Raw genomic sequence first — 27,816 nt, 5'->3', positions numbered from 1 at the left:
GTGGAAATGGTTTTTGTATTTCTAACAGTTTGACAAGAGCTAATTACAATGCGCTCATCTGTTTTGTGGACTAATTTGAGCCATCGGGCATCAACACCATAGACATGCAGCAGCATTGCAAATGATACGCATGCTTCCCTTGCTCCAAGAATTTGTACTTGCTATAAAAGAAAACAGATTTGGACAGCCCTGAAAAAGTTGAGTTTGGTTTGAAGACAACATTTCAGAATTACATTAGAGCTGGCCTACAAGTGAACTAAAAATACCTGCTCATCTCAGTGGTCTTGGCCCAGGGCCTTTCCTTTTACTGTAAAAGTCAGGCTGTTTGAACAGTTGGAGTGCGGCTTGCTTGCTGTCTAAACTAGTGTTCTCTGATAACTTCTGTTACCATTGAAACACAAGCCCTGTTGCATTGAAGAGAATGTTTAGAGGTGTGGAAAATAGCCAAGAGAAATGTATACTTAGTGTTCAAACCTCTAGGCTTCCCGTGTGGTAACTAGACCACTTAGATCTGTTAAGAAAGACATTCATCAGTAAACATTACACAGCAAGGGTAAAAGATGGAATGGAGTAAAGGAGGCTGTTAAAATCAGCCTAAGATGATTATTTGAATTGCAAAGAGAAATGTTCAGACATAGCTAGAGCTGCTAAACATAACTCTTGAAGTTTTTCCAGAACAGAGGGATTGGGGAGAATGAGACCAGTGAAGGAGAAAATTAGAAAATTATAAGACAGAATGGGAAATGAAGTTTCAGAAACCGGTAAGATCACTGAAATATATGATATTATTAGGTCTTAAATCTATTTATGAGGGTGAAAATTTAAAAACGCACTTTCTGACTTTGGCTCTGTGATCTTAAGATTGAAATGAAGATATTAAATCTGGATAAAGAATAACCTGCAGTAACAGCTAGGTTATGTCAGGAGGGATTAAAAAGGAAGATCGGAAATCAGTAGCCCAGGAAAGATAATCGCGTAAGTTGGATAAGTCTGGGGGAGATAATTTGAGTGGAAATGAATCAGAATGTGGTACCAAACATCCCCAAACTTGGCAGAGCGCAGCCCTCTGCATACCAGCTACTGGATGATTATTGATCTGTTTCTGTTCAGTGAGATAGAAGGAGGAGTATAAAGACCACAGGATTAATTCTTAGAGTAACTTGGATCGCAGACTTCACTAACATGTGTTTGGCTTGTTAGATAGCTGGGTATCCTATTTTCTGGCATGTCATATGGAACAGAGGGAACTTCCCCCCCATGAGCAACTGAAGTGCCAGCTGTTGCCCTAGATATTGTACCTGTTCGTGATGGAGATAGCTTTAAAGCCAGATTTCAAGCTTAGGGAAAATTTTACATTTTGTACATCAGCAAACATTGGTATCAGATTTGTGTTTCTAGATACAGCATCTACACACACAAAGAGGGAAGTTGATCAAGAACCTACTTCAAAAATAGTAGTGATAGGGAATCCCCTGGTGGTCCAGTGGTTAAGACTTCACTTTCCAATGCAGGGGGTGCGGGTTCGATCCCTGGTCAGGGAGCTAAGATCCCATATGCTTCGTGACCAAAACATAAAACATAAGCAATATTGTAACAAATTCAATAAAGACTTTAAAAATGGTCCACATCGGACTTCCCTGGTGGTGCAGTGGTTGAGAGTCCGCCTGCCGATGCAGGGGACACGGGTTCGTGCCCCGGTCCGGGAAGATCCCACATGCCGCGGAGCCGCTAGGCCCGTGAGCCATGGCCACTGAGCCTGCGCGTCCGGAGCCTGTGCTCCGCAATGGGAGAGGCCACAGCAGTGAGAGGCCCACGTACCAAAAAAAAAAAAAAGGTCCACATCAAAAACAAATCTTAAAAAAAAAAGTAATGATAGTAGATTAATTTCTTTAAAAATTTAAAAGATAACTATCTTTAATAAGCTTTAACAAACATTTACAGTGCTTCCAAAGCCCTAGAAAATACATAAAAATGGCACACTTGTGTGACAATATCCCTAACTAAAATATCACAGTTAATCCAACAGTTTTATTAAATAATAGTTTAAAAATTTAAAAGACAGGAAGGGATATCAGAACATACTATAATGACTTGAATATCATGGAAAAATATGCGTTTTTCATTGACACTGGAGAATAAACAAAAGCAAAACAGGAACAAATTGAGAACCAACATTAAAATGCCTTTTTTTTTTTTAGAAAATAATTCAAGCATGAAATGTTCTGTACCTACACTAGTGAGATAGTCATGGGTCCCTACAAAACCAGTTGGATTCTAGAGAAATGGGATTCTGGGAAAAGACAAGCTTCAGTGAGCTTAACAACCTTATTCACTCTTACATGTTTTTTGATGTAGTCTTTAAGTATTTTTTAAGAGCAATTGTTACTTCGGACCAGAAATCTCCTCATGGACCAAATAATACCAGTTCACCAATTCCTCTTAATTGTTGGTATTTGGTCACTTAAAACAATAAGTATGTGTTGATCTGTAACCTGCAAGAAGGACTGTGTGCAGCCGTTTTTGAATGAGAACTTCTGTGAATGATGAAGCTATTAAAATTAAAAGCATAACTGTGCTTGGTTCTATGGTAGGCATTACAAACTACTAGGTAAAGTACTAATTTCTAATGAAAGGGACCTCAGAGAATCAGCATTCTCTGGGCATCTATAAGCATTTGTCACTTTCATTCTACATCCAAACTTTTACTAACAAGAAACTCACAACATTACAGGGATTGCTTATCAGTTATTCATGTGTGGTTGATGCGATGCTGTAGTTGGACGCACTCTGGGCTTTACATTTTGGACTTGTCAGTGTTCTCAAAGCAAAGCCAGAGCCTTTCATCTCTGACTTTGATTAAAATGACACCAAATAGTGGTACAACTTGTAAGCTGAAAAAGAAAAAAATCTAAATAAATAAATAATTTCCCAAGCCTTCTGGCTTGCAGGTTCTATTGATATAATATCTCCATCAAGGAGAGTAGGGTGCATTATGCTATGATGAGTTGATAGCACCATCTCTGAGGTTGTTTTGGTCCATTTTGTTGTGGAGATTCTTCAGTAGGTATTTCTGTGAGTCATTTGTAAGACAGCTTCAAATGAGTCCTATCTAGTTGTCATGCTTGCTTCTTTAATAGATGAAGTCAAGCTATGCTTTTCAAAAAGGCCTGGATGTTCTAGGATGGTAGACTTTAAGTTTCAGGTAGCAATTTCCAAAACCCTGTGTACGGTTTCACAAAGTAAAGAATCAGAACTTCCTGGTGTATATTTATAAATGGTCTAAGTAAATCTGAACAAACAATGATATTTTTAACACCTTCAGTAAATATATGAACTAAGTTATAGTATATGCATTCAATTCAAAGCTTTGCCAATACATCAACCAATTTATCATTTTTTTGTACTCCTAACCATATACCTCATTCTGTCACCAGAACAACAGAGAGAGATGTTCCTCTTAACATATTTTGCATTTTGCCTAATCAATATAAGTGATCATTTGGTAGAGAGTACACTTTGACTTTTTTGCTCTAAACACATAAAACACACACACGCACACACACACACACACACACACACACAGCACAAGTCTCTTCAGTCTGGTATTTGGTTGTAACTACTCAAAAAGAAAGCAATAGAGGGAATCATCTCAGTTCTCATTCTGATTGAGAGAGGGAGAAAAGCCACTGTATTTAAGCATGCATGTAAGCATGATAAAGTTCTCTGGGTCATTGCAGCAAGACCATAGGAAACAGCTAAACAAGGTGGAGCGATCCAGCAGGTCTAAGGTTGCGACCAATTCCTTACCACTGTTTATTTTAGAAAATTGTCCAAACAAAGCAAAGCCTCTCTTCAAGAGAGTAACGTGTCATACTTTAAAACCACCTTAAAAAGGCTATTGTTAGGCTGGGAATTAATCAGGTTCACATTGCCTATCTTCTCTCTCCTGTTCACGTAGGTGGTACCAAAAGCTCTAGTGGAATCAACCAGAAATAAAGACCTTAGAACAGGTGGTGACACCATCTGGCTATTTAAATCAAGGCAAAACCACCCCCTTCCCAGAAGATGAAGTTCTGAAGTCCCTGATGATGCATGGAGCCTAACTTAAGCCAAGGGAGAGTAAGTGGGCAGAACGGGTTCACCTCCAGTTCTTCTTTAGACATATATTTAAGAAATATTGAGCGTTAATGGAGAGAAAGAATCTAGTGCAAATACATATGAATGAGTGCAATTCTTTTTCTCTGCTACTCTCATGCCATCATCTAGGAAATATATCTAGCCTTCTTCTGTGCACAGTTGTATATGTATGTACCTACTGTTTCTTCTTTTCTAAGTTAGCTGTGGAATATCCTAGTGTCTATGTGAGAATTGGCAATGTTTCTCAAAGAGGAGTACTGTTAGCATGGGGGACAGGAAGATTTTTCACCGGGTGGAACTGTTCCGCATATTTCAGGGTGTTTCACACCCATGCCCCACCCAATAAATGCTGGTATCACCCCTTTCCCACTTGAGTCATTGTGATAACTAAAAACATCCCCACATGTTTCCAGATGCACCCTGGGGGAGGGAAGTGGCAACACAGCGCCCAAATGTTTGAACGTTGACCCTCTTCCCTTACACCCCTTCTTTCTTTCCTTGTGCCGAAAAGGATCTAAGGAGGTGGTTGATGGGATTGATTCGCAAACAGTGTTTTCATTTGCTTCTTACTGTTCTCTCCTATCATGTTTTTAATTCAGGAATTTTTTTAACCTGGATGATGGCTTTTTCAAAGAAGAAAAGACATATATTTTGGGTTCCACTTTACATCCACTAGCTTTCTTCTTTAGGGCCAGTCTTAATGGTAGACGTAAAATAGTTTCCTTTTAGGGATTAATTACCATAACCAGTTTTTATATGTGGCTAGACCCCTTAAAAGTTGTTTTTTTTTTTAAGCAATGCTTAATTCCTCAAGAGGCAAACACTATGTATTTATTATCTTTCTAATTTGAGGCCTCTCTCACATCAGTGAATATTGTCACATCAAATGCTGTTAGCATAAGCATGTACTTACTTTTTTTATATTTCCTCATTTTATTTCATCTGATATAGACATTTTTGAATGATGAAACAAACAGGTAAACAGAGGGTGAAGGCTGGGTGAAAAATGGGTTAATACTGTAAAGGCCGTAAATGTGTTAAGTTTAAGAAAAAAAAAATGAATTGAAATTAAGGAGGAAAGGGATTTTCTAAAAGAGCCTTGAAATAATTAATTGTTTTGTAGGAGATGGCCTTTCCATGTAGGCAGAGAATTTTTTCTTCACTTCTTTCTGAAGAGACAGTCAAATAGAGAATCTCATCTCTTAATTAGAAAGAAAAATACTCATCAAACACATCTCATCACTGGAGAGCTAATGATTCACAGCTGTTAGTCTGAAAGGGCAGGCTTTTTCCTGAACAGTAGGAAGTGTTAATCATTTTGGATGAGATTTCTTTTTTAAAATATACTGTAGTTTGCAAAAGAATAGGATATTTCAATATTCCAACTTAAATGATTTTTCTGAAGTGCGCTCCCCCAGGGATACTGTCATGTGTCGCACTGAATGATCATTGAATGCAGGCATCTTCCACTGCACTTCAATGAGAGCATCAATTGATGGGATGATCTGGACGGCCCAGTCCCTGCCTGGGACTCTTAAAACCCCAGGCTCAAAGAAAGAAAAATCAGGTACATCTTGCACCTCCTAAGAAATGGTATTGCTATAAAATCTTAACATTTTGAATCATTCACTCTACTTTATATAATTTGCCGTGTTTAAATGGAAGTGAAAAGCCCAAGCCCACCTTCATTAGCTTCTGAGTAGAAAAGGTCTTTTTGTTTGTTTAATCTTCATGTGAAAAAGTAAGGCTTCTTTTGCTTGTAAAATGTAATTGGCTCAATTATTTTCCAGTCTTTGCCTTTACAGCCACCTTGCTAACCTCTTCTAAACATTTCGGACAGAAGAAAACCCCATTTAATAGAAACCATGTGAATAGCTAACTTTGATTATTCAGAGCCATGCAAGAGAGTGAGGAAAAGGAAGAATGAAATTGTCTCTACAAACCTCATTTTGACCATTAGTGTTTGACCTCTTTGACATGCCAGACCTTTACCAGAGCACCTAAAAAGTGGTATTGCATTTAGTGGTTATCCCAGAGCAAGAGGAAGGAGAAGAAGTAGAGATAGAAAAAAATCTACAAATTGTATAATCAGTCCCTAAATAATTGAGACCTTCAGAGCATCAACATTCACTATAAAATCCTTTACCTTAGAAGCAGTGGAGCATTGTGGGAAAAGCACACTGGATTGGGAGTTACCTGACTTTGCCACTCAGTAGAGGATGTCCTTAGACGAGTTTAACCTTCTGAGCCTCAGTTTCCTCATTCATAAAATGAAGATAGTCTCAGCCGTCCCAGCCTTCCTTGCAGGACTTTCCCCCTAAAGTTCATTGTATGCAATGTGATATAAGATACTTGTTAGGACAAATTATGTCATTTACCTTTCAGTAAATTATAGATTTTCAAAATAGCCATTCTGAATACTTATGATTAAAATGTAGGTCGCTCTTCTTTCGACAATATTCAACACCCATTTATGATAAAAACCCTCCAGAAAGTAGGCATAGAGGAACTTACCTCAACATAATAAAGGCCATATATGACAAACCCACAGCAAACATCATTCTCAATGGTGAAAAACTGAAACCATTTCTACTAAGATCAGGAGCAAGACAAGGTTGCCCACTCTCACCACTGTTATTCAACATAGTTTTGGAAGTTTTAGCCACAACAGTCAGAGAAGGAAAAGAAATAAAAGGAATCCAAATCGGAAAAGAAGTAAAGCAGTCACTGTTTGCAGATGACATGATACTATACATAGAAAATCCTAAAGATGCTACCAGAAAACTACGAGAGCTAATCAATGAATTTGGTAAAGTAGCAGGATACAAAATTAATACACAGAAATCACTTGCATTCCTATACACTAATGATGAAAAATCTGAAAGAGAAATTAAGCAAACACTCCCATTTACCATGGCAACAAAAAGAATGAAATACCTAGGAATAAACCTACCTAGGGAGACAAAGACCTGTATGCAGAAAATTATAAGACACTGATGAAAGAAATTAAAGATGATACAAACAGATGGAGAGATATGCCATGTTCCTGGATTGGAAGAATCAACATTATGAAAATGACTATACTACCCAAAGCAATCTACAGATGCAATGCAATCCCTATGAAACTACCAATTGCATTTTTCACAGAATGAGAACAAAAAAATTTCACAATTTGTATGGAAACACGAAAAACCCTGAATAGCCAAAGCAATCTTGAGAAAGAAAAACGGAGCTGGGGGAATCAGGCTCATGGACTTCAGACTATACTACAAAGCTACAGTAATCAAGACAGTATGGTGCTGGCACGAAAACAGAAATATAGATCAATGGAACAGAGTAGAAAGCTCAGAGATAAACCCACGCACATATGGTCACCTTATCTTTGATAAAGGAGGCAAGAATATACAATGGAGAAAAGACAGCCTCTTCAATAAGTGGTGCTGGAAAAACTGGACAGCTACATGTAAAAGAATGAAATTAGAACACTCCCTAGCACCATACACAAAAATAAACTCAAAATGGATTAAAGACCTAAATGTAAGGCCAGACACTATAAAACTCTTATAGGAAAACATAGGCAGAACACTCTATGACATAAATCACAGCAAGATCCTTTTGACCAACCTCCTAGAGAAAGGGAAATAAAAACAAAAATAAACAAATGGGACCTAATGAAACTTAAAAGCTTTTGCACAGCAAAGGAAACCATAAACAAGACGAAAAAACAACCCTCAGAATGGGAGAAAATATTTGCAAATGAACCAACTGACAAAAGATTAATCTCCAAAATATACAGGCAACTCATGAAGCTCAATATCAAAAAAACAAACAACCCAATCCAAAAATGGGCAGAAGACCTAACTAGACATTTCTCCAAAGAAGATATACAGATTGGCAGCACACACATGAAAGGATGCTCAACATCACTAATCATTACAGAAACACAAATCAAAACTACAATGAGGTATCACCTCACACCAGTCAGAATGGCCATCGTCAAAAAATCTAGAAACAATAAATGCTGGCAAGGGTGTGGAGAAAAGGCAACCCTCTTGCACTGTTGATGGGAATGTAAATTGATACAGCCACTATGGAGAACAGTATGGAGGTTCCTCAAAAAACTAAAAATAGAGCTACCATATGACCCAGCAATCCCACTACTGGGCATACACCCTGAGAAAACCATAATTCAAAAAGAGTCATGTACCACAATGTTCATTGCAGCTCTATTTACAATAGCCAGGACATGGAAGCAACCTAACTGTCCGTGGACAGATGAATGGATAAAGAAGATGTGACACATATATACAATGTAATATCACTCAGACATAAAGAGAAACAAAATTGAGTTATTTATAATGAGGTGGATGGACCTAGAGTCTGTCATACAGAGTGAAGTGAGTCAGAAAGAGAAAAACAAATACCGTATGCTAACACATATATATGGAATCTAAAAAAAAAAAAAAAATGGCTCTGAAGAACCTAGGAGCAGGACAGGAATAAAGACGCAGACATAGAGAATGGACTTGAGGACACAGGGAGGGGGAAGGGTAAGCGGGGATGAAGTGAGAGAGTGGCATGGATATATATACACTACCAAACGTAAAGTAGATAGCTAGTGGGAAACAGCCGCATAGCACAGGGAGATCAGCTCGGTGCTTTGTAACTACCTAGAGGGGTGGGATAGGGAGGGTGGGAGGGAGATGCAAGAGGGAAGGGAAATGGGGATATATGTATACGCATAGCTGATTCACTTTGTTATACAGCAGAAACTAACACACCATTGTAAAGCAATTATACTCCAATAAAGATGTTTAAAAAAGCAGGTTGCTTTTAAAGCCTGGCACAAATAGATACTGAAGGATTGTGTTTTGTGATGTTAGTGATAAAATCATATGCAAGGTAACACTGATTTAGATAGAAGGTATTTGGATTTAAAAGTGAAAAAAATATATGGACAGGAATTGACATTCTTAAAGCTGGTAGTTCAGAACAAGATACTTTTATATCTAGGGGAATGAGAATGTTAAAAATTATTGACGTTTAAAAACCTAATTTTTTTCAACTCCAGACTTCACAAAATCTACAATGTATGCTAATGTCATTTACTAGCAATAATGACTTTCTCTAAAGATCTGGATTTTTCTTGCTCTGATTATTAGTAAAACATTTCAGTGCAACCCCTCATAAGTTTAATATTGGGTTGGCCAAAAAGTGCCTTCAGCTTTGAAGTAAAAATAAAAGACACATATTTCATTTTCACCAAGAAATTTATTGAACAACGTATTCACCGTTCCACTGCCTTCTGCCATTTTTCAGGCAACTTCGTAATGCCATCTTCCCAAAACTTTTTATCTTTTTGAGCAAAGAACTGTTCCAGGTACCTTTTATAGTCTTCCAGGGAATTGAAATTTTTCCATTAAGAGAATTTTGTAAAGACTGAAATAAATGGAAATCCAAAGATGCAATGTCTGGTGAATACAGCGGTGAATCAGAACTTCCCAGCCAAGCTGTAACAGTTTTTGCCTGGTCATCAAAGAAACATGCGGTCTTGTGTTATCCTGATGGAAGATTAAGTGTTTTCTGTTGACTGATTCTGGATGCTTTTCGTCCAGTGCTGCTTTCAGTTGGTCTAATTGGGTGCAGTACTTGTTGGAATTAATGGTTTGGTTTTCCGTAAGGAGCTCATAATAGAGGACTCCCTTCCAATCCCACCATATACACAACATCACTTTCTTTGGATGAAGACCTGCCCTTGGTGTGATTGGTGGTGGTTCATTTCACTTGCCCCACAATCTCTTCCATTCCACATTATTGTACGATATCCACTTTTCATTACCCGTCACAATTTGTTTTAAAAACAGAACGTTTTCATTGCATTTCACTAGAGAATCGCATGCAGAAATAAGGTCAGGAAGGTTTTTTTCTCTTAACTTATGTGGAACCCAAACATCAAAGCGATGAACATAACCAAACTGGTGCAAATGACTTTCGATGCTCTGGATATTTTGAGTATGTCGGCTATCCCCCGTGTGGTATAACGGTGATTGTTCTCAATTAATATCTCTATTTGATTGCTATCAACTTCAACTGGTCTACCCAACCATGGAGCACTGTCCAGCGAGAAATCTCTAGCACAAAACTTTGCAGACCACTTTTGACATGCTTGATCAGTCACAGCACCTTCTCCATACACTACACAAAACTTTTTTTTTTGCGTTTCAGTTGCCTTTTTACCTTTCTTGAAAAAATAAAGCATAATATGCCAAAAGTGTTGCTTTTTTTCTTCCATCTTCAATAATAAAATGGCTACACAAAAATTCACCAGTTTTGATAAGCTTTTTTTTAAATGCACGCCGGTATGACAGCTGTCACATACAATCTAACAAAATTGTTTCGAATGAAGTTAAAGACAACTAAGTGCTACTAGAGCCATCTTACGGAAAAAAAACAAACGAACCTTTTGGCCAACCCAATACTTATGGCTTCCTTCCAGCAAACCCCTTCCTCCCAGACCACACAGAAATCCCTCTAAGGAACACCATCCATCTTCTATAACTGCTCGAAGAACAATTATCATGTTGACTTATCTTGGAGTATTACTTTATAAAGTCTGTTATTTTTTAGAAACAATTTTAAATATGAAAAACATAAAATTGACATTACTTACATTGGTATAGTACTTTCTGATAAAGCATTTTCATGTATATTACATAATTTGTTTCCCACAGCCTACTTGTGAAATAGACAGGTATTACCATTTCCATTTTATAGATAATAGACTAAAATAAAAGAGAATAACTGACCTGCCCAAGGTCTTATGATGATCATATAGCAGAAATGGAACTAAAAACGCTTCTTCAGGCTCCTGGTCCAGACCATATTTTACTCTACCATACTTTCTCCTTGGAGAGAAAATATGTATCAGTTAGCATTTGCTGTATAACAAACCACTCCATTAGTAGCGCAAAGCAACTACCATTTATTTAGTAATGATTCTGTAGGTGAAAAAGTTGGATCAGGCTCAGCTGGGTATTTCTTTTGTTCTCAGCTGGGCTCACTTATGCATCTCTGGTCAGCTTCTGGCCAGTTAGGCAACTTTGCTTCTGGATGCTGTCTGGCTTCCAACTGGGGCAATGGAGACAACTGTATCACATGTTTCTTATCATTCAGCAGACTAGCCTGTGCTTGTTGACATGGGCTCAGGGTTTGAAGAGTGCAGAGGGAAAAACCCAATGAGCAAGTGCTTTTTAAGCCTCTGTGTTCAGCATTTTTACAACTCTTACCCTCGGCCAAAACAAGTCCTATGTCTAATCTCAGTGTCATCGTGGGAGAGTATTTCAAAAGGCCTGGATACATGGAGATATTAACAAATTGGGGTCATTACTGCATGTAATCACTATAAGCTAAATATAAAAATACTGAAAATGGCACTCGCTTTATCATCTCTTCCTATTGTAGTTGACGTAGCTTTTTAAACACAGCTCTAATGCTTGAATCCACCCTATGGATTCTAGAGTGGAATAGGGAAAGTGATGAGCTACAAGAAGGGCCAAAAAAATTATATATAGTATGAGACAATATATTCCTCCTTGTAATAATACCTAATGTTTATTGAGCATCTTACAGTTGCCAAGCACTAGGCTAATTCCATCTCAAATCTGTAAGTAGTATAGTTTTAACTTTCAGATTATAAAATTAAGAGTAATCTAGTAATACATCACATAGATAGTGACTAGTAAGCTTGGATAAAAACATGGGCCTGATTCAAACTCTCAAGCTCTCTAGTGCATCACACTGAAGCAGCTTTTTTAGGGATCCCATGATTGTGGCTAACAGTCCAAGGCAGATTGACAAAGAGCTTCTACCATCCAGGATAATGTGTAAAACTCACAAGATCCTTTTTCTAATGAAGAAGGTTGTGTGTACTTCTAATGTCCCATGAAGATTTTCTGATATAGAGTTTTAGCAGTAAATCACAACCATCTAGTAATTTGCAAAAAGGAAACCACCAAATTCTTGGAATAATTTTAGTTTCTAATGAGCAAGGCTAAATAATGTAGGGCTAGATGTTTTGTTTGGAATGGGGTCATGGATTTTATGAAAGTAAAATATAGATGGTCCAAGTTTCCTTATTAAAAGTGTTGGGGGGAGTGGGGGAAAAGTCAAGGAGAATGTGACAGAGAGAGAGAGAGAGGAAAAATAAGGAAAGGATGTCATAGTGATGAAGTCAAAGGAAATTAAACACTGTACAAATGTGCAGGAGTCCTTATTACCTAGTTTAACCTGGAGAAATTCTAGAATCATCAGATCCTCTCTCCATGTCCCATGCAGGCAAAAAGGTTTCTGGATATATGGGTCGCAAAAAATCCTAGGCATTTTTGGGTTTATATATTTTTTTAATTGCTGTTTTGGTTCCATTTTAGCCCATTATGTCTCCTTTTTTCAAACCCCAAACTTATGAAAAGTGTGGTCAGGACCAAGGACAGATCCTGCATTGTCTTAGCCTTCCTGGAGTTTTTCTGAGCTTCCTTCTTTCTCCTGCTGCCCTGGTGAAACACTGAAGACCCATCCAGGAGTGTTTTGGTATTTTGTAGGATAAAGGAAAGGATCCTATCTTCATGCAAGTGGGCTCCAGGGAGAAAAGAAGCTTCAGTGTGGAGAGAATAAGCTAAAAGACCCCTTTCTTCCTCTGAGGGCTCTTTGTTAGTGGATCATCGCCATTGACAAGTATTAGAATCATCACTAGTACTATAGAGAATAATTGCTTTTTTCGTAGTGATTCTTAGCAATATGAGTCCAGAGACCATGTCTTATCCTAATTTTGAACACCCAGTATTGCATAGCACATAGGTGTTTAATAAATAACTTTTATTGTTAATCTGTGTTCATGCTCTTTTTCTTTTTTTAAATTGAGGTATAATTGACTATAACACTATATTAGTATCAGGTGTTCAACATAATGACTCAATATTTGTATACATTGTGAAGTGATCACCTGCAGTAAATCTAATTACCACCCCTCACCGTACAGTTACAAGTATTTTTTTTTCTTATGATGAGGACTTTTCAGATTTATTCCTTTAGCAACTTTCAAATACGCAGTACAGTGTTATTGGCTATAGTCATCATGCTGTACACAATATTCCTATGACTTGTTATTTTATAATTGGAAGTTTGTACCTTTTGACCCCCTTAGCCCATTTCACCCACCTCCCTCACCTCTGGCAACCACTAATCTGTTTTCTTAATTATTTGTTTGTTTCATTTGTTTGTTTCATTTTTAGATGCCACGTATATGTGAGATCATATGGTGTCTTTCTCTGACTTATTTCACTTAGCATAATTCACTTAGCATAATGCCCTCTATGTCCATCTTGGTTATCGCAAATGGCAAGATTCCATTCTTTTTATGGCTGAATAGTATTCCACTGTATATATGTCATAACTTCTTTATCCATTCATCCATTGATGGACACTTAGGTTGTTCCCATATCTTGGCTGTTGTAAATAATGCTGCAATGAACATGAGGGTGCATATATCTTTTTGAATTAGTATTTTCATTTTCTTCAGATAAATACCGAGAAGTGAATTGCTAGATCATATGGTAGGTCTGTTTTTAATTTCTTGAGGAACCTCCATACCATCTTCCATAGTGGCTGTACCAATCTGCATTCCCACTAAGAGTGCAAGAGGGATCCTTTTTTTCCACATTCTCATCAACACTTGCTATTTCTTGACTTTTTGATAATAGCCATTCTAACAGGTGTGAGGTGATATCTCAGTGTGGTTTTGATTTGCATGACCCTGATGATTAAATGATTAGCATCTTTTCATGTGCCTGTTGGCCAACTTCTTTGGAAAAAATGTGCCTTCAGATCCTCTGCCCATTTTTAAATCAGTTTGCTTGGTTTTTGGCTATTGAGTTGTATGAGTTTTTACATATTTTGGATATTAACCCCTTATCGGATGTATAATTTGCAAATATTTTCTCCCATTCAGTAGACTGGCTTTTCATTTTGTCGATGATTTCCTTTGCTGTGCATAAGCTTTTTAGTTTGTTGAAGTCCTACTTGTTTATTTTGGCTTTTGTTGCCTTTGTTTTGGTAGTCAGATCCAAAAAATCATAGCCAAGATCAATGTCAAGGAGCTTATTGCCTATGTTTTCTTCTAGGAGTTTTATGGTTATAGATCTTACATTCAAGTCTTTAATCCATTTTGAGTTAATTTTTGTGTATGGTGTAAGACAGCCTAGTTTTATTCTTTTGCATGTGGCTGTCCAGTTTTCCCAGCACCATTTATTGAAGAAACTTTCCTTTCCCACAAGAAGAAAAAATTACAGGCCAGTATCCCTGGTGAACACAGATGAAAGAATTCTCAACAAAATATTAGCAAACTGAATTCAACAATACATTAAGAGGATCGTATACTATCATTAAGTGGGATTTATTCCAGGGATGCAAGGATGCTTCAATATCCACAAATCAATCAACAGGATATACAATATTAATAAAATGAAGGATAAAAATCATATGATCATCTCAGTAAATGCAGAAAAAACATTTGACAAAATTCAACATCCATTTACGATTAAACTCAACAAAGTGAGTATAGATGCAACATATCTCAGTATAACCAGGGCCATATATGATAAGTACACAGCTAACATCATACTCAATAGTAAAAAGCTGAAAGCTTTTCCTCTAAGGTCAGGAACAAGACAAGGATGCCCACTTTGCGACTTTATTTTACATAGTGTTGCATGTCCTAGTCAGAGTAATTAAGCAAGAAAAAGAAAGAAAAGTCATCCAAATTGGAAAGGAAAAAGTAAAACTGTCACTATTTGTAGATGACATGGTTTTTGTATATAGAAAACCCTAAAAACTCCACCAAAAAACTATTAGAACTAATAAATGAATTCAGTAAAGTTGCAGGATACAAAGTCAACATACAAAAATCTATTGCATTTCTATACACTAACAATGTACTATCAGAAAGAGACATTAAGAAAACAATCCCACTTACAGTTGCATCAAAAAGAATAAAATACTTAGTAATAAATTTAACCAAGAAAGTGAAATACCTATACACTAAAAACTACACGACAGTGATGAAAGAAATTGAAGACAAAAGTAAATGGAAACGTATTCCTTGCTCACAGATTGAAAGAATTACTATTATTAAAATGTCCATATTACCCACAGCCATGTACAGATTCAATGCAATCCCTATCAAAATTCCAACAATATTTTTCACAGCAATAAGCAATCCTAAAATTTGTATGAAACCACAAAAGACACCAATAGCCAAAGCAATCTTGAGAAAGAAGAGCAAAGCTGGAGGCATCATGCTCCCTGATTTCAAACTAAACTACAAAGCTATAGTAACCAAAACAGTATGGTATTGGCATAAAAACAGACACCTAGATTAATGGAACAGATTAGAGAGCCCATAAATAGGCTCATGCACATATGGTCAATTAATTTACAACAAAGTAGGCAAGAATATATCATGCTGTTTCTTTTTTGACCTTTTGAAATCTTCAATTAAATTTTGAGAAGAAAAATAAATGCTTTTGTATTTAGAGTTTATTCAAAGCTCTCTTGTTTGTTTGTTTTTTAAAGATATTTTCAAGAACAAGGGCTCTTTACTTAGTTATCCGAATATTAGATTCTTAAAGAGCACATAATGGGGAAGGAGACTATTTTTCCACTATGAGAATTCATAAAGCTAATGCAGTTTCTTTCTTTGTCTCTCTCTTCTATATCTTTTCCCATCCTGTGTTCTGGTGTTCATGTTGTTAGGGCATATTAAGACCATATGTATTCATAAGAAGTGTTCTGTCACTTCTGAGTGCTATATTTTAAGAAAGCTATTGATATATTGATTTGGATGTGGTAAGAGGATGTCCACAATGGAGAAGTGTCCAGAAACCATACCTTGTAACTGGTACTTTAAGCAACTAGTGTTGTTGAACCTAGAGAAGAAAAAGACATGATAGGTGGATTGATTACTTGCAGAATTATCATATGAAAAGTTTATTTGGTGCAATACCTGGCCTACAACTAACACTAATACATAAAGGAACAAGAAATTCACTCTGGGTAACACCAGGACTCTTAACACCAATGAGTGGCCATTACAAGGAGGAATATATTTGTTCAATAGGTTAAAAATCATTACAATTGGTGATATTTAGCAATGGAATAATCTGAGTCCCATCCATGAGACCAGAATACACTGAGTCAAGTGAATATTCTTGGAAAAGGCAACTATATAGGAAGGTCTAAGAGGAAAGATGGTTCATGACTGCATAGCCAGAATGGATAGACAATTTTTCTAGAAGTACTAAGGTACTTCTTCTACCTTATGTGCCTCAGGGAGAAATTCATTAGTGCTATCACAGGTTGTAATTCTGAATACATTTTCCAGATGTCACTTGGTTTTAAATAGTGGCTCTATAGGACTTTTACTAATGCAAATAATTAAGTAGACTTATGTTAAATGACTTGGGAACCCAGTATCCATTTATTCATTAATTCAGCAAATATATATTTATTGAGCACCTACTATGCCCCAAGCACCACTCTATGCTCTGGGGCTAGAACAGTGAGCAAAAAGAAAAAAAAAATCCCTTCCTTTAAAGAGCTTATATTTTAATGATTGTCAAAATTTTACAAATAAATATGTAAAGAATTAATATGGATTCTAGCAAAAAATAACTTTCTCTTTTATATATGTTGATGTCTATCAAATTTGCCTTAAATCACTTCCTGAATAAAAAAATATATTTTTAAATATACTTTAATAGAATAATCATAGCCATCAGTTATGATTTGTATCATCTTTAAATATATTGTATATATTTCAAAAATTAAACGGAAATATTTTCCTTTTCTAGAAATCTTTATACTTTTCTGGTGAAAGAGAAGATATGGCTCATGTTCCACGCATTAACATATTTGAGAGTTTTCTTATTCAGGAACTTGAATCTATGGTTACCATGTAATTCTGTACAAAATTCATTTCTTGGGTTACTAAACCATTATTTATGCTTTTTGGTGTCCATGTGGGTTATGAATATCAAAGAATTCAGTAAAATATACAGTCTTCAAAATTTAATATCACATTTAAAAAAATCCCTGATGGTACAGTAACATCATGAAGTCATTTTAAATATTAGAGAAAGGATGTTAGAGGAGACCAGATCTACAGATCTATGTTGAGAAATGAAAACACTGAGGGAGAGTGATTTTCTAAGGCCCAGAACCAGTCTTCTGGCCCGTGGGCCAGGGGTCCCTCTACCACTCCATACAGGTTCATTTCCTCTGCAGTTTGAATAGGCTGCGGGCTTGGCTGGGGTTTGTTAAGAAGGCTGCAAACAGCCCATGCTGCTGTGCCTGATGTGAGTGTTCTTAGGGCACTGCTCCTAACCCTTCTGATCTGTCAAAGGCAGTATGTTTGCATGACCCCAACCAGCTGGCTCAAATTCTCAATTATACTTTGGTTCAGCTAAAGCTTAGCAGGCAGGTGACTTTCTAGTTTTCAGTATTAGAATATGTACTACCTGAGGACCTTAGTTAATAAATAGTTAACGTTCTCAATTTTGTAATGTATTGATATCATTTGCACAATACTTTTTTTGAGCACTTACTGAGTACCAAGCAGTGTGTTAAATCCTTAACACATTTCAACTGTTTAATTGTCACAGCCACCTCTCAGGTGGATACTCTTATCATCCCCATTTTACAGAAGAAGAAACTAAAGGGAGGATATATACCATGCCAGAGGTTATAGGACTAGTTAGCACCAAGGGTGGAATCTGGCTCTTAACTACCATCTGACTTAAATTACCTTAATTTGGCAGCAGGGGCCACAGACCCAGAGAATTTAGATGATCTGGGCAGGGTTATAAGAGGCTGGTGGGGAATGGGGATGAGTCACAGTTTATAACCATTGCTGGTTATTTTATGATGCAGATGCTCTTAAAATGGTTCCTTCTGCCAGCCTAGGTGAGTTCTTAAACTTACATTCCTCATACAATTTTAAAAATGATTTATATACTTAGAGAAGTAGGTAGTTTTAAAAGATAATAAAGGTAGACATTTAAAATTTTCCTTTGACAAAGTTACTCCATTGTTTTAATAGCTGTTTGATTTCTATGGCAAGGCTGAATTTTTACACTTGTTGGTAGCAGTTCTATTATTCATAATGTGAAATCTTGGGAGCTCTCTGGTGTAGACTTGGTATTTTCATCTGCCTATTATGCTTGTTACATTGTATTATCCAAGTGAGATTTAAAAATAGTTTCTGATATTAAATGGTGATTCATCCTTTATCATTAAGGCAGATAGGCCAGTTATTTCTGACAATGTGGTGAAGCTCATTTTGCTGCCTTTCTTTTTTAAAACTTTATTTTGTCCAACCTAACAATAATTTCACTGGAGGAGAAAAATTAAAATTGCCTCGTTGACAATGTAGTGATATCAGTTTTTCCTTCATAGAAATTAAACAAAGTAAAAATCTTAGTGACTTTCCAGGGGTCGGTTGTGCTTTTAGAAAAATGCCTAACAAGTTCTCAAGTTTTTGTTTTCAAGACAAATCTTTCTGTTCTGAAGCATTTAATTGTGTGCTTTTTTGAAGTGCAGTATGGATAAGAGAGTCCATTTAATGAAATTCAGAGTTGACTCATCTTTTTCTTCTTCCTTCTCTCTCCTCCAGCTCTTTCTCTTTGTTGTCTGGAACTTTGAGCTCTACATGATACCAATGGTTTTGTTGTTACTATTGACATGGAACTACTTCTTGATAATATCAGGGAAAGATAACAGGCAACGCGATACAGTAAGTCTCTACTTTCTCATTTGCATGTGTTTTTGTTCTTATTCCTAGTCTCTCCATCAAGATCAACATTGAATTCGGTTTTGCAAACCAGAAATTCTGTCTGTAAATACTCAAGTTTGGAGGAAAGTTTTATCAGTTCAAAACTAACAACTCTTTGGTCCTAACACAATAGAAAGTATTCACCTATTTCTAGCATTACTCATTTTGGTAGGAACTAAAATTGAGAGCACACCAAAGAATGAGTTATGATCTTTAGGTATAAGTCGGTTATTCCAAATGATTATTTCTTTTATGCTCCTTACTTGTTTTTATGTCTTAATGAATCCTGAGTTAAGACATAATATCACAAAATTATCTGTGGTCAGACCAAACGAATGTATTTTATTTAAGACAGTTCTCTGTGGTCTGTCATTGGAGGGAAGGAAGACTTGATGGTTGTTGGCCTAGAAAAGTGCATCAAGTACCTTAATTCAGTGTTCATTCACTGAACAATAACAAATACCCTTCTCTGTGTCAGGGGTGTATCAGGATACTGGCTCATGGATCAAGAGCTTTCAATTAACCTAAGGAAAGTTATATTGCACTCACTTGCCCTCTCGGCATTTTTGAAAGTTTTTCGAATGTGTGAAACAACCTTTTCTCTCTCAAAGAGTTTTAGACTGAGAAGCAGAAGCTAGCCACATTAGAATCACGTTTGTTACTCTCCCACCAGTCTTCATTCCCCTTAGGCTATCTCAGTCACTACGCCCCTAGCAAACATACAGCTTGAAATACTTTCCCATATGTAAATAAATGGGAGGGGAATGTCTTACGCACATAGAAAATTTGCAATTTTATAATTCTGTAGACAGCTGTTGAGGATAATTTAAGGGTTTGTCACACATAAGGATCTCTTTGGCAGGTATTTGTCCACATCAGATTACACTGATTTTTTTTTTGCCATTAGGCCTCCATTTGATTGATAATCAGGACTTTGGCCAACTATTGTGCCCATAATGACGCAGGAAACAGAGTTATTTGACCATAAGTTTAGTAGTAGTATATAATACTTGGTTATAATAGCATCATAATGATTGCACATATACATATGACATAAAAGAATTTTCTTTTTAAATAACTTAAGCAAAATATCCTTTAAATGGTTACACAAGCAAAATAGACTTCTTCAAAATAATTTTCTTTATCATCAAAATAAAAGAAAAATCCAGATGCACAACCACCAAGTACCATGGCAAGGTTGCCAACAACGCACCACGTTTATTTCCCTATGTTATTTGATATATTTCTGTCTCTCTCATGAGATTATACATTTGAGGTAGGGAACTGTTCATCTCTGTACTTGCCACCGTCTCTAGCACGTGTTTTGCAAATTAGAGGTGTTCAGACATTTTTTTATAAAGTTTATCAAACCAAACATGCGATTGCTATTAGAGATTTTAATGGTTAGGTAGCATCAACAGACAAGGCATTGTTATTATTATTGGCAAGGATTTATGGATATATATTTAACTTGCACACTGACAGACAAGCCCCAAATGCCATAAGCCTTGGTGTCGTGGGGACTAATAGGCACTTTTTTCAATTAATCCAGGATGTTTTCTTTAAGAAGATAGGACTCTCTGAGCCAAGTCCTTTTTGTCCCATTTATTTCCAGGAGGTTGTCGAGAGAGAAGAAAATCTACTTTTTAAAAAAAAAATTAATTTAATTTATTTATTTTTTATACAGCAGGTTCTTATTAGTTATCTATTTTATACATATTAGTGTATATATGTCAATTCCAATCTCCCAATTCATCCCACAAAACTCTACTTTTCATTCAGTTGCCTTGAGACAAATCTGTAAAATAAGAATGTTTGCCAAAAAGTGGTAATTTAGTTTCAGGTTCTTAATCCTATGAGGGGGCTTATCTTCAATATTTAGTCATTGGTTTGAGTATTCTTAGTAAAAAATTCTGAAACTATAGACTTTGCTTGTTATTTTCTTCAGAATATACCTGCCTTGGCTGGAAAGGTCCACTTTTAGAGGAAACATAATAATATATAATGTATCCCCTTGTACTTAAAATTCTCTGAAAATTTTTATAAGCCTATTGAAAAGTTAACATATTATGTAAATTTTTCTACTGCCCTTTTCCCCAAAAAATATAACTCTGATATAGTACTTACAAATCCTTCCTTGTGGGCATATCTCTGACTGAATCCCCCTTTTAGCCATGGACAATATTTTATTCTCCAACACAGGACACTGTGAAACATGCTACAGTCTAACTTTCATGGAATGCCAACTACACCCCATAACTCCCAGTGATTGCCTTTTATTTGCCCAAAACACACATATCCACATATTCTGTTCTTTCCAGGCACCAGAGCAGCAATCACAACGCTTCATTCAGCTTCTCATTCACTGGCTCAGCTGAGACCTTACGTAACTCTTAAATCCAATTTGTCTAATTACGTGTTTTCTGCCATACCCAGCTGTGCATTTGAAATGGTTGCTCCTTTTGAAAAGAAACCTGGGTTATACTTTGCTGGTTATAGATTGCACACACACACACACACACATATATTCACAAGCACATATATGTAAATTAAGAGAAGTGTTTGGAGGGGTTGCTATGCAGTGCCTGACTACTTATCTACCGCGTAGTAGATAGCCCTGGAAGAATGGTACTTTGCCCTAAGTCCTTATTGGTGTCCCCAAAACAATGCAGAATTTTTCAGCATGTGTGAAAACTTTAGGGAATCTCTGAAGTGCATTAATCACACCATTGGCTGATTCCAAATCAGGAAACTTTCTGTTTCAGGAAAAACAGGGGGCGTGGGAGGGCGGTGGATATTCTGTCGCACACAAAAAATCATCTGTACATTATTCAGCTGAGAAAATTCAATTAGGATGAAAATTATAAAAGAAAAACAAATCAAAATAAACTTCAGCTTTGTGTAGCAAAAGAAAAAAGAAAATAATATTTCCATGGCATAAGAAGTTATAAGGGAAAAGGAAATAAATACTGTAAAAGATAAAAAGTACATAGTTGGGTAAAAATTCTGTCTTCGAAACATTGGTGGATAGTTGAGATTAATACTAAAATAGGAAAGGATTTCTTTGTCTGTTTATTGTTTATTAAGGAGACCATTTCCTTTTTGGAGACTTAAAGATCACAGGAACTGAAACCCCCAACCTTTTCCCCACCATGGTGCCTGTTCTAGTTTAATGGAAAAAATGAGATGTAATCCTTGCCAAGTAAGTTTTGCTGCATATAATGAGCTGAACCCGTTGAGGACAGGATAAGGGAACAGCCGTTCCTGCATCTAATGCTGTAGACTTAGAGATGCACATGAGAAAGAGGTGTGGTTAGCGATGGTATTTCACCTCTGCTGTTTCTCAGTCAGACTTGTTAAAAATAAGCAATTCTAGATCTAAATCTATCTCTACTTGGACCATGACATTAAAATTTATAGCATAAGAATTGTTAGACTTTTCCAGAGAAAACTGTTTAATACAAACTTCATTCAGAAATGTCTGTGGCATGAATGTCATACTTCTCTTGGTTTAAGCCGTCACTCCAGAACCAGGGGAAAATCACCCCTGCACTGCCCATTGGGCTCGTACCAACTATCCACATTACAGTTACTATAAACTGAGATTTTGTAAGAGTAGATGCCAGGAAGTGATCTTTACTTTGGAGTTAAAAATTTTCGGATCCTCATTACACCCTGGGCACTGTGTTACGCACTTTCTTTTATCATGTCATTTAGTTTTCCCCCAGGAGAGAGAAGATGATTGTGTCAGCCCAGCCCATGTGTTAGGGCCTCCTAAATCAGGTGACCGCCTGTTCTCTTCTCTGTGACAAGGAAGGGAACATACGTGGAAGAAGCATGGCTACAAGAGCCCTTCCTTGAGAGAGGGGAAATCAAATCTCAGAGGATGAAAGAAACAGGTTGGCCAAAGAAACCAGAGCTCTATTATACTCACTGAGACAGGTATCATCATTACTACTTCACATACAGGGAAACAGGGTAGAGAGGTTAAGTGGTTCCAAAGGCACACAGTTAGTTAGAAAGTGGCAGAGTGGGTGTTAGAATCTGTCAGTCTTTCTGAAGTTTGCACTCCTTATCACACCACTCAACTACATTTCCTCTTGAGGCTATATTTTGGTCCATCCCAGGTCTCCCTGGGTACCTTTTGAGCACATTTCTCCTTTAAGCTTCAGAATGGTCAGTAGTACTAACTCTATCTTTAAGCAAACAGATTGTTGGAAAACCCTCATTTTCCCCACTCCACCCCCATGTCCTCCTCACCTCTCATTCAGGAAAATGGAGCAACTTGAATGTATCAGGTATCCTGCTAAGCCTTTTAGAGACATAGTCTCCTTTAATTCTTCATAATAATTTTTTTAAATTATTATTTTTAACATCTTTACTGGAGTATAATTGCTTTACAGTGCTGTGTTAGTTTCTGCTTTACTTCATAATAATTATATCAAGTAAATGATTCTAAAGGTTTTATCCTCATTTTACAAAAGAGGAAATTCAGAATCAAAGAGAATGATGAATAACAAACTCCATAGAGTGAGTGGGGTGCAAACCCAGCTCTGCCCTATTCTGAAGCCTCAGGGTATTTCTGTGGTACACGTTTGGGCATGCCTTTACCAAGGGATCCATTTTCTAACTGTTTGGAGCTTTACCTGGAATCCCAGGTATCCCCAGATTCCTTCCTGTGAGGTACCTGGTGACCTCTCAAGAATGGGTACTGATCACCTGCTTGATCCCAGGTGACCTCGTTCATTTCAAAAAACATCCATGACCAGGAGGACTACCTTCCATCCACCCAGGTGAGCATGGAAGAGTAAATCAAAGCTAAAAATCCTTCACATTAGTGAAGAAAATCTTTGAATATCTTTGACATTCAAAAATTCTTCAAGCAGTGCTTTTTAATTACATTTTAAAAGAGCATTCACTTTTACTGTCATGATATGCCTCCCACTTAACAATCTTAGTTGCCTAATCAATGGAGGCATTAAAAGACTGAAGAGTAGGCTAGATCAATGAAATCATTCTCTGACTCATGCTCTCACTGTGATACCAATTGAGCCCAAATCTGTCTGCTAAAATACTTTAGGAAATACTGAAATGTTTTGTTAGTTCCCTCACATGGCAAAGCCCTCCATGCTTCTTTTCCCCTTTAGAATAGCACTGACTATATTTGTTATTGTTGGGACTATTCCACTTAGGCCCAGAACATTGATGTCTAGAAATAAAGCTTGTAAGGAGAGAATTTCCTTGGCCACCATAAATGCTGTTGATTGGAGGGCTTCCCTGGTGGCACAGAGGTTGAGAGTCCGCCTGCCGATGCAGGGGACACGGGTTCGTGCCCCGGTCCGGGCAGATCCCACGTGCCACGGAGCGGCCGGGCCCGTGAGCCATGGCCGCTGAGCCTGCGCGTCCAGAGCCTGTGCTCCGCAACGGGAGAGGCCACAACAGTGAGAGGCCCGCGTACCGCAAAAAAAAAAAAAAAAAAAAAAAAAATGCTGTTGATTGGACAATTTAGGATCATCCACCAAAGAAACATCTGTTTGTTTGACCTGATTTCCTGTAAATCAAACTCATTTATTATTTTCTCAGCCAGTACTGTCAGTTCCAAAGAAGTCGTCCTGGTGGAATATTTGAATAAGTAGACTATTGAGTAAGTGAAATTATTCCTAACAGGATCTGGAAAGACTGGCCAAAGCTGAGCTGAGAGGAGCGGACTCCATGCGAAAAGCACTTTTGGTGCGTGGTCAGACTCCTGACACTTCAATAAGGGCTTTATCGTTCACAGAAAGTAGCGTAGATCAGAGCCTCCTGAGTTTGCATCTCAGTACCAAAAAAGACCATGTACTTGCTCTTAACAGAAGCAGCACTGAGTCATACAGCCTGTAAACACATCTAAAAATTGATGATCACTCTTTTCTTTTTCCTGCTTATTTCAACAAATTTTCTCAAATTTTTAAGAAGGTCACCAGCTTGCAAAAATGTGAGGAAGACCATGAAAAAAACCAGACCTTTATTTTTCCAACACGATCACAAGCATAAAGAGGTAGAAACCAACAGCCAATCAGATGTCAGTAGAAAATTTCATCCCTTGTGACCCTCTCAAATCTGTTCAACCACTTAGATGTGCCAGATTATTACTCAGTCTACAGACTGGTGCCCTGTACCCTGATGACCATCACCTCATCAGGCTCTGGACATACCCCAACAGGACTTCCACATTTTTCCACTCTCCTCAAGTGCCCCACTCCCACCACCATGCTACATTCCCTCTCTCTCAGGTGACCAAGGCCTTCTGCGTTGCAAATTTTCCTCGAGCTCCAACCCCTGAAGCCCTCTGAATTTGTTCCCAGTTTAGGGTTGCCAGATTTAGCAAGGAAAAATACAGATGCCCAGTTAAATTAGGATTTCAGATAAACAACAGGAGATATTTATATAAAAATAATATTCATTATTTATCTAAACTCCAATTTAACTGGATGTCTTGTATTTTTCTGGCAACTTTCCCCCAAATCACAGCTTGTATTCTTACCTCAACACTAGTAGGAAGGTGATAGTTCTGAAACAAAATGCTGATTTTTTTCCCCTGCTACTTTTGTCTTTCTGTAATATCTTCGAGCATGGCATAGAAGATTCCTCATGTGTATGCCCCACCCAAACCATATAGCTTCAGCTTTATCTCCCCTGTATTCCAGCAGGATTGTTCGTTTGTGTGTTTTTTGGTTTTGAGAATGGAATGTTTAATGAGCAAAAGGTGGAGATGGTGGGCAGAAGGGGGGAGGTACAGAAATGAACCAGACAGTGCCCCATTCTCTTTTGTCATCTCTTTCACCCAGAAAGCAACCATTCACCACTTGGGAGAGCAGGAAAACAAAGCTCAGAGAGCTTATGCCACTTGCAAAGGCTCACACAGCACAGTGGGACTGGAACCCACGTCCAGCTGGTTCCCAGGCCTGTGTTCTCTGCCTCTCCTCCAATGCACCCATTCCATAGGCCCAGGGTGGGCAAAGACTTGGTCCACATAACACAACAGAAAGCAAAGAAGGAAGCAATGATGCTTCTCTCTTTGTATATTTGGGGAAACTGAGGTCTAGGATAAGGCAGTAACCTCTGCACTGGCAGTGAGTTTGTGTAGGTGGTGCTGTGTGGGACAGACGTGGTGACCCAGGGAAGGGCAGTGCAGGCCTGGTCTTGAACTTAGTGGAGGTGCTCGTGCTGTGCCTGGAAGCCGCATGGGCACCAGAACCGATGTGCAGCGGGCCATCTGGCACGATGTGTGGCACTGTGCCAGGACAGGTGGCTGGAGCGCTTGAAGTCCTTGCTGCAGGTGCCAAACATCGAAGGGGTTGAGCTCAGAAGGCCTGCCCACAAAGAGGTGGGCACACTCCCTTGCGAGGGCCTGGCTCTCCTGGGGCACCTTGCTCTGGGATGAGCTGCACCGTGAACTTGGAGGAGACCCTGTGGGTGTTGATGAGCAGATGGGAGCCTAGGTGTGTGCAGGTCAAGGCCCCGCAGTGGAGGAGGAGGTCAAGTAGTGGTCTTCTGCCATGGAGGAAGGGGAGCTTTGACGGATGGGGTTTTGACATAGTCTTGACAGAGGAGGACCCAGGGTGGCTGGGACAGCTATGGCGGCAGCAGCAGTATCTGGAGCCGAGTGTATTTGTAGTTTCCCAAATAGTCAATACACTCTCTCTATAGCTTTTACTCTTTTCTTAAAAAAAAAAATATGTTTGCAAATGTACGGTGTAGTTCTTGCTTGTCATATATATTTTATTTTTTACGAAAATTGGATCACATTAAAGGTACTGTTAGCATACCTACTTTGAGTTGCCCTCAAATTACTGGGAAACAACATGCTTTTTAATGACTGAATAATTTCCACCATATGAATACTTTATTTTTTCTCAATTAAACACTCATTTTAGAAATGTTTGTTTCCAGTGTTTATGCCATCTCAAAGAATGTTGCAAAGAAACATCCTAAACAGATCTCTGAGCAGGTTGTCGGTGATGTCTTTTGATCAAGTCCTTGAAGGGGAATTTCTGGGTCAGAGTGTATGCATTTTGAATATTTTTGGTAGTCAATACTGACTTGCCACCCATTAAGGTTTTAATATTTTATATCTATATGCCTGGGTAACCACCAGTTATCTTCATCATTTCTCCTGGCGAGCCATCTCTGACTTCCTGCCCATTCTCACCCACCCCTACGCCTACCAACCCATCTCTACCATCATATACTCCAAGAGCTTAAGTGAACCCTCCCCTCTCAGTTCCCATATCCCCCTAGCTGTATTATAATAAAAAGCTCACTGGGGGTCTTCTTCACCTGCCCCAGACTGTTCTAACTGTATCTTCCATCTGTGTATCTAATCCCAGCACAGAACAAGATGTCTCAGATATAGCAGCACAGTAGTTGCTCAAAAAATGTTTAATGAATGAATACTAAGTATGTTAATCTGATCCTTTTTCCACATCAAAAATTGTCTAATTTTCATTCAACAAAAATGTATTGAACGTTTGCAGGCACTGTGCTAGCTGTTGTCCAAAGATGATTAAGACCTGGTCCCAGTAAATCTATTATACTTCAATACAAATAAAAGAAAGGGAGAGAGAGAAAAGAAGGAGAGAAAAAAAGACCTGGTCCTTGCCCATGACAGTTTGTGGTCTAGTGAGGGAAACAAACAACTAAGTGGAATACGTGGGTATAATAGGTGCAGTGATGGAGGTCTATATATGAAATGCAGAGCATGTGGCCAAAAAACATTTAGATCCTCCCAGATATGTGTGCGTGTGCTGCATATATAA

The 27,816-nt window shown here is 37.8% G+C and overlaps 1 protein-coding gene across 3 annotated transcripts in view; it reads left to right on the top strand.

Moving 5' to 3' along the window:
• MCTP1 (multiple C2 and transmembrane domain containing 1) overlaps positions 1 to 27,816 on the top strand; it is a gene marked incomplete at its 3' end in the record, with an annotated part of 532,993 nt that overhangs the window by 419,514 nt on the left and 85,663 nt on the right. For all 3 annotated transcript variants that reach the window (XM_079918904.1, XM_079918902.1, XM_079918903.1), the window contains one exon: positions 18,860 to 18,979. In XM_079918904.1, coding sequence (XP_079775030.1) covers positions 18,860 to 18,979 — 120 coding nt within the window. The remainder of the gene's footprint in view (positions 1 to 18,859; positions 18,980 to 27,816) is intronic.

Source organism: Stenella coeruleoalba (assembly GCF_951394435.1).
Source record: "Stenella coeruleoalba genome assembly, chromosome: 3".
In the NCBI taxonomy this organism is placed as follows: domain Eukaryota; kingdom Metazoa; phylum Chordata; class Mammalia; order Artiodactyla; family Delphinidae; genus Stenella; species Stenella coeruleoalba.
The sequence above is the reverse complement of the archived record's forward strand: the minus strand, read 5'-3'. Positions and strand labels throughout refer to the sequence as shown.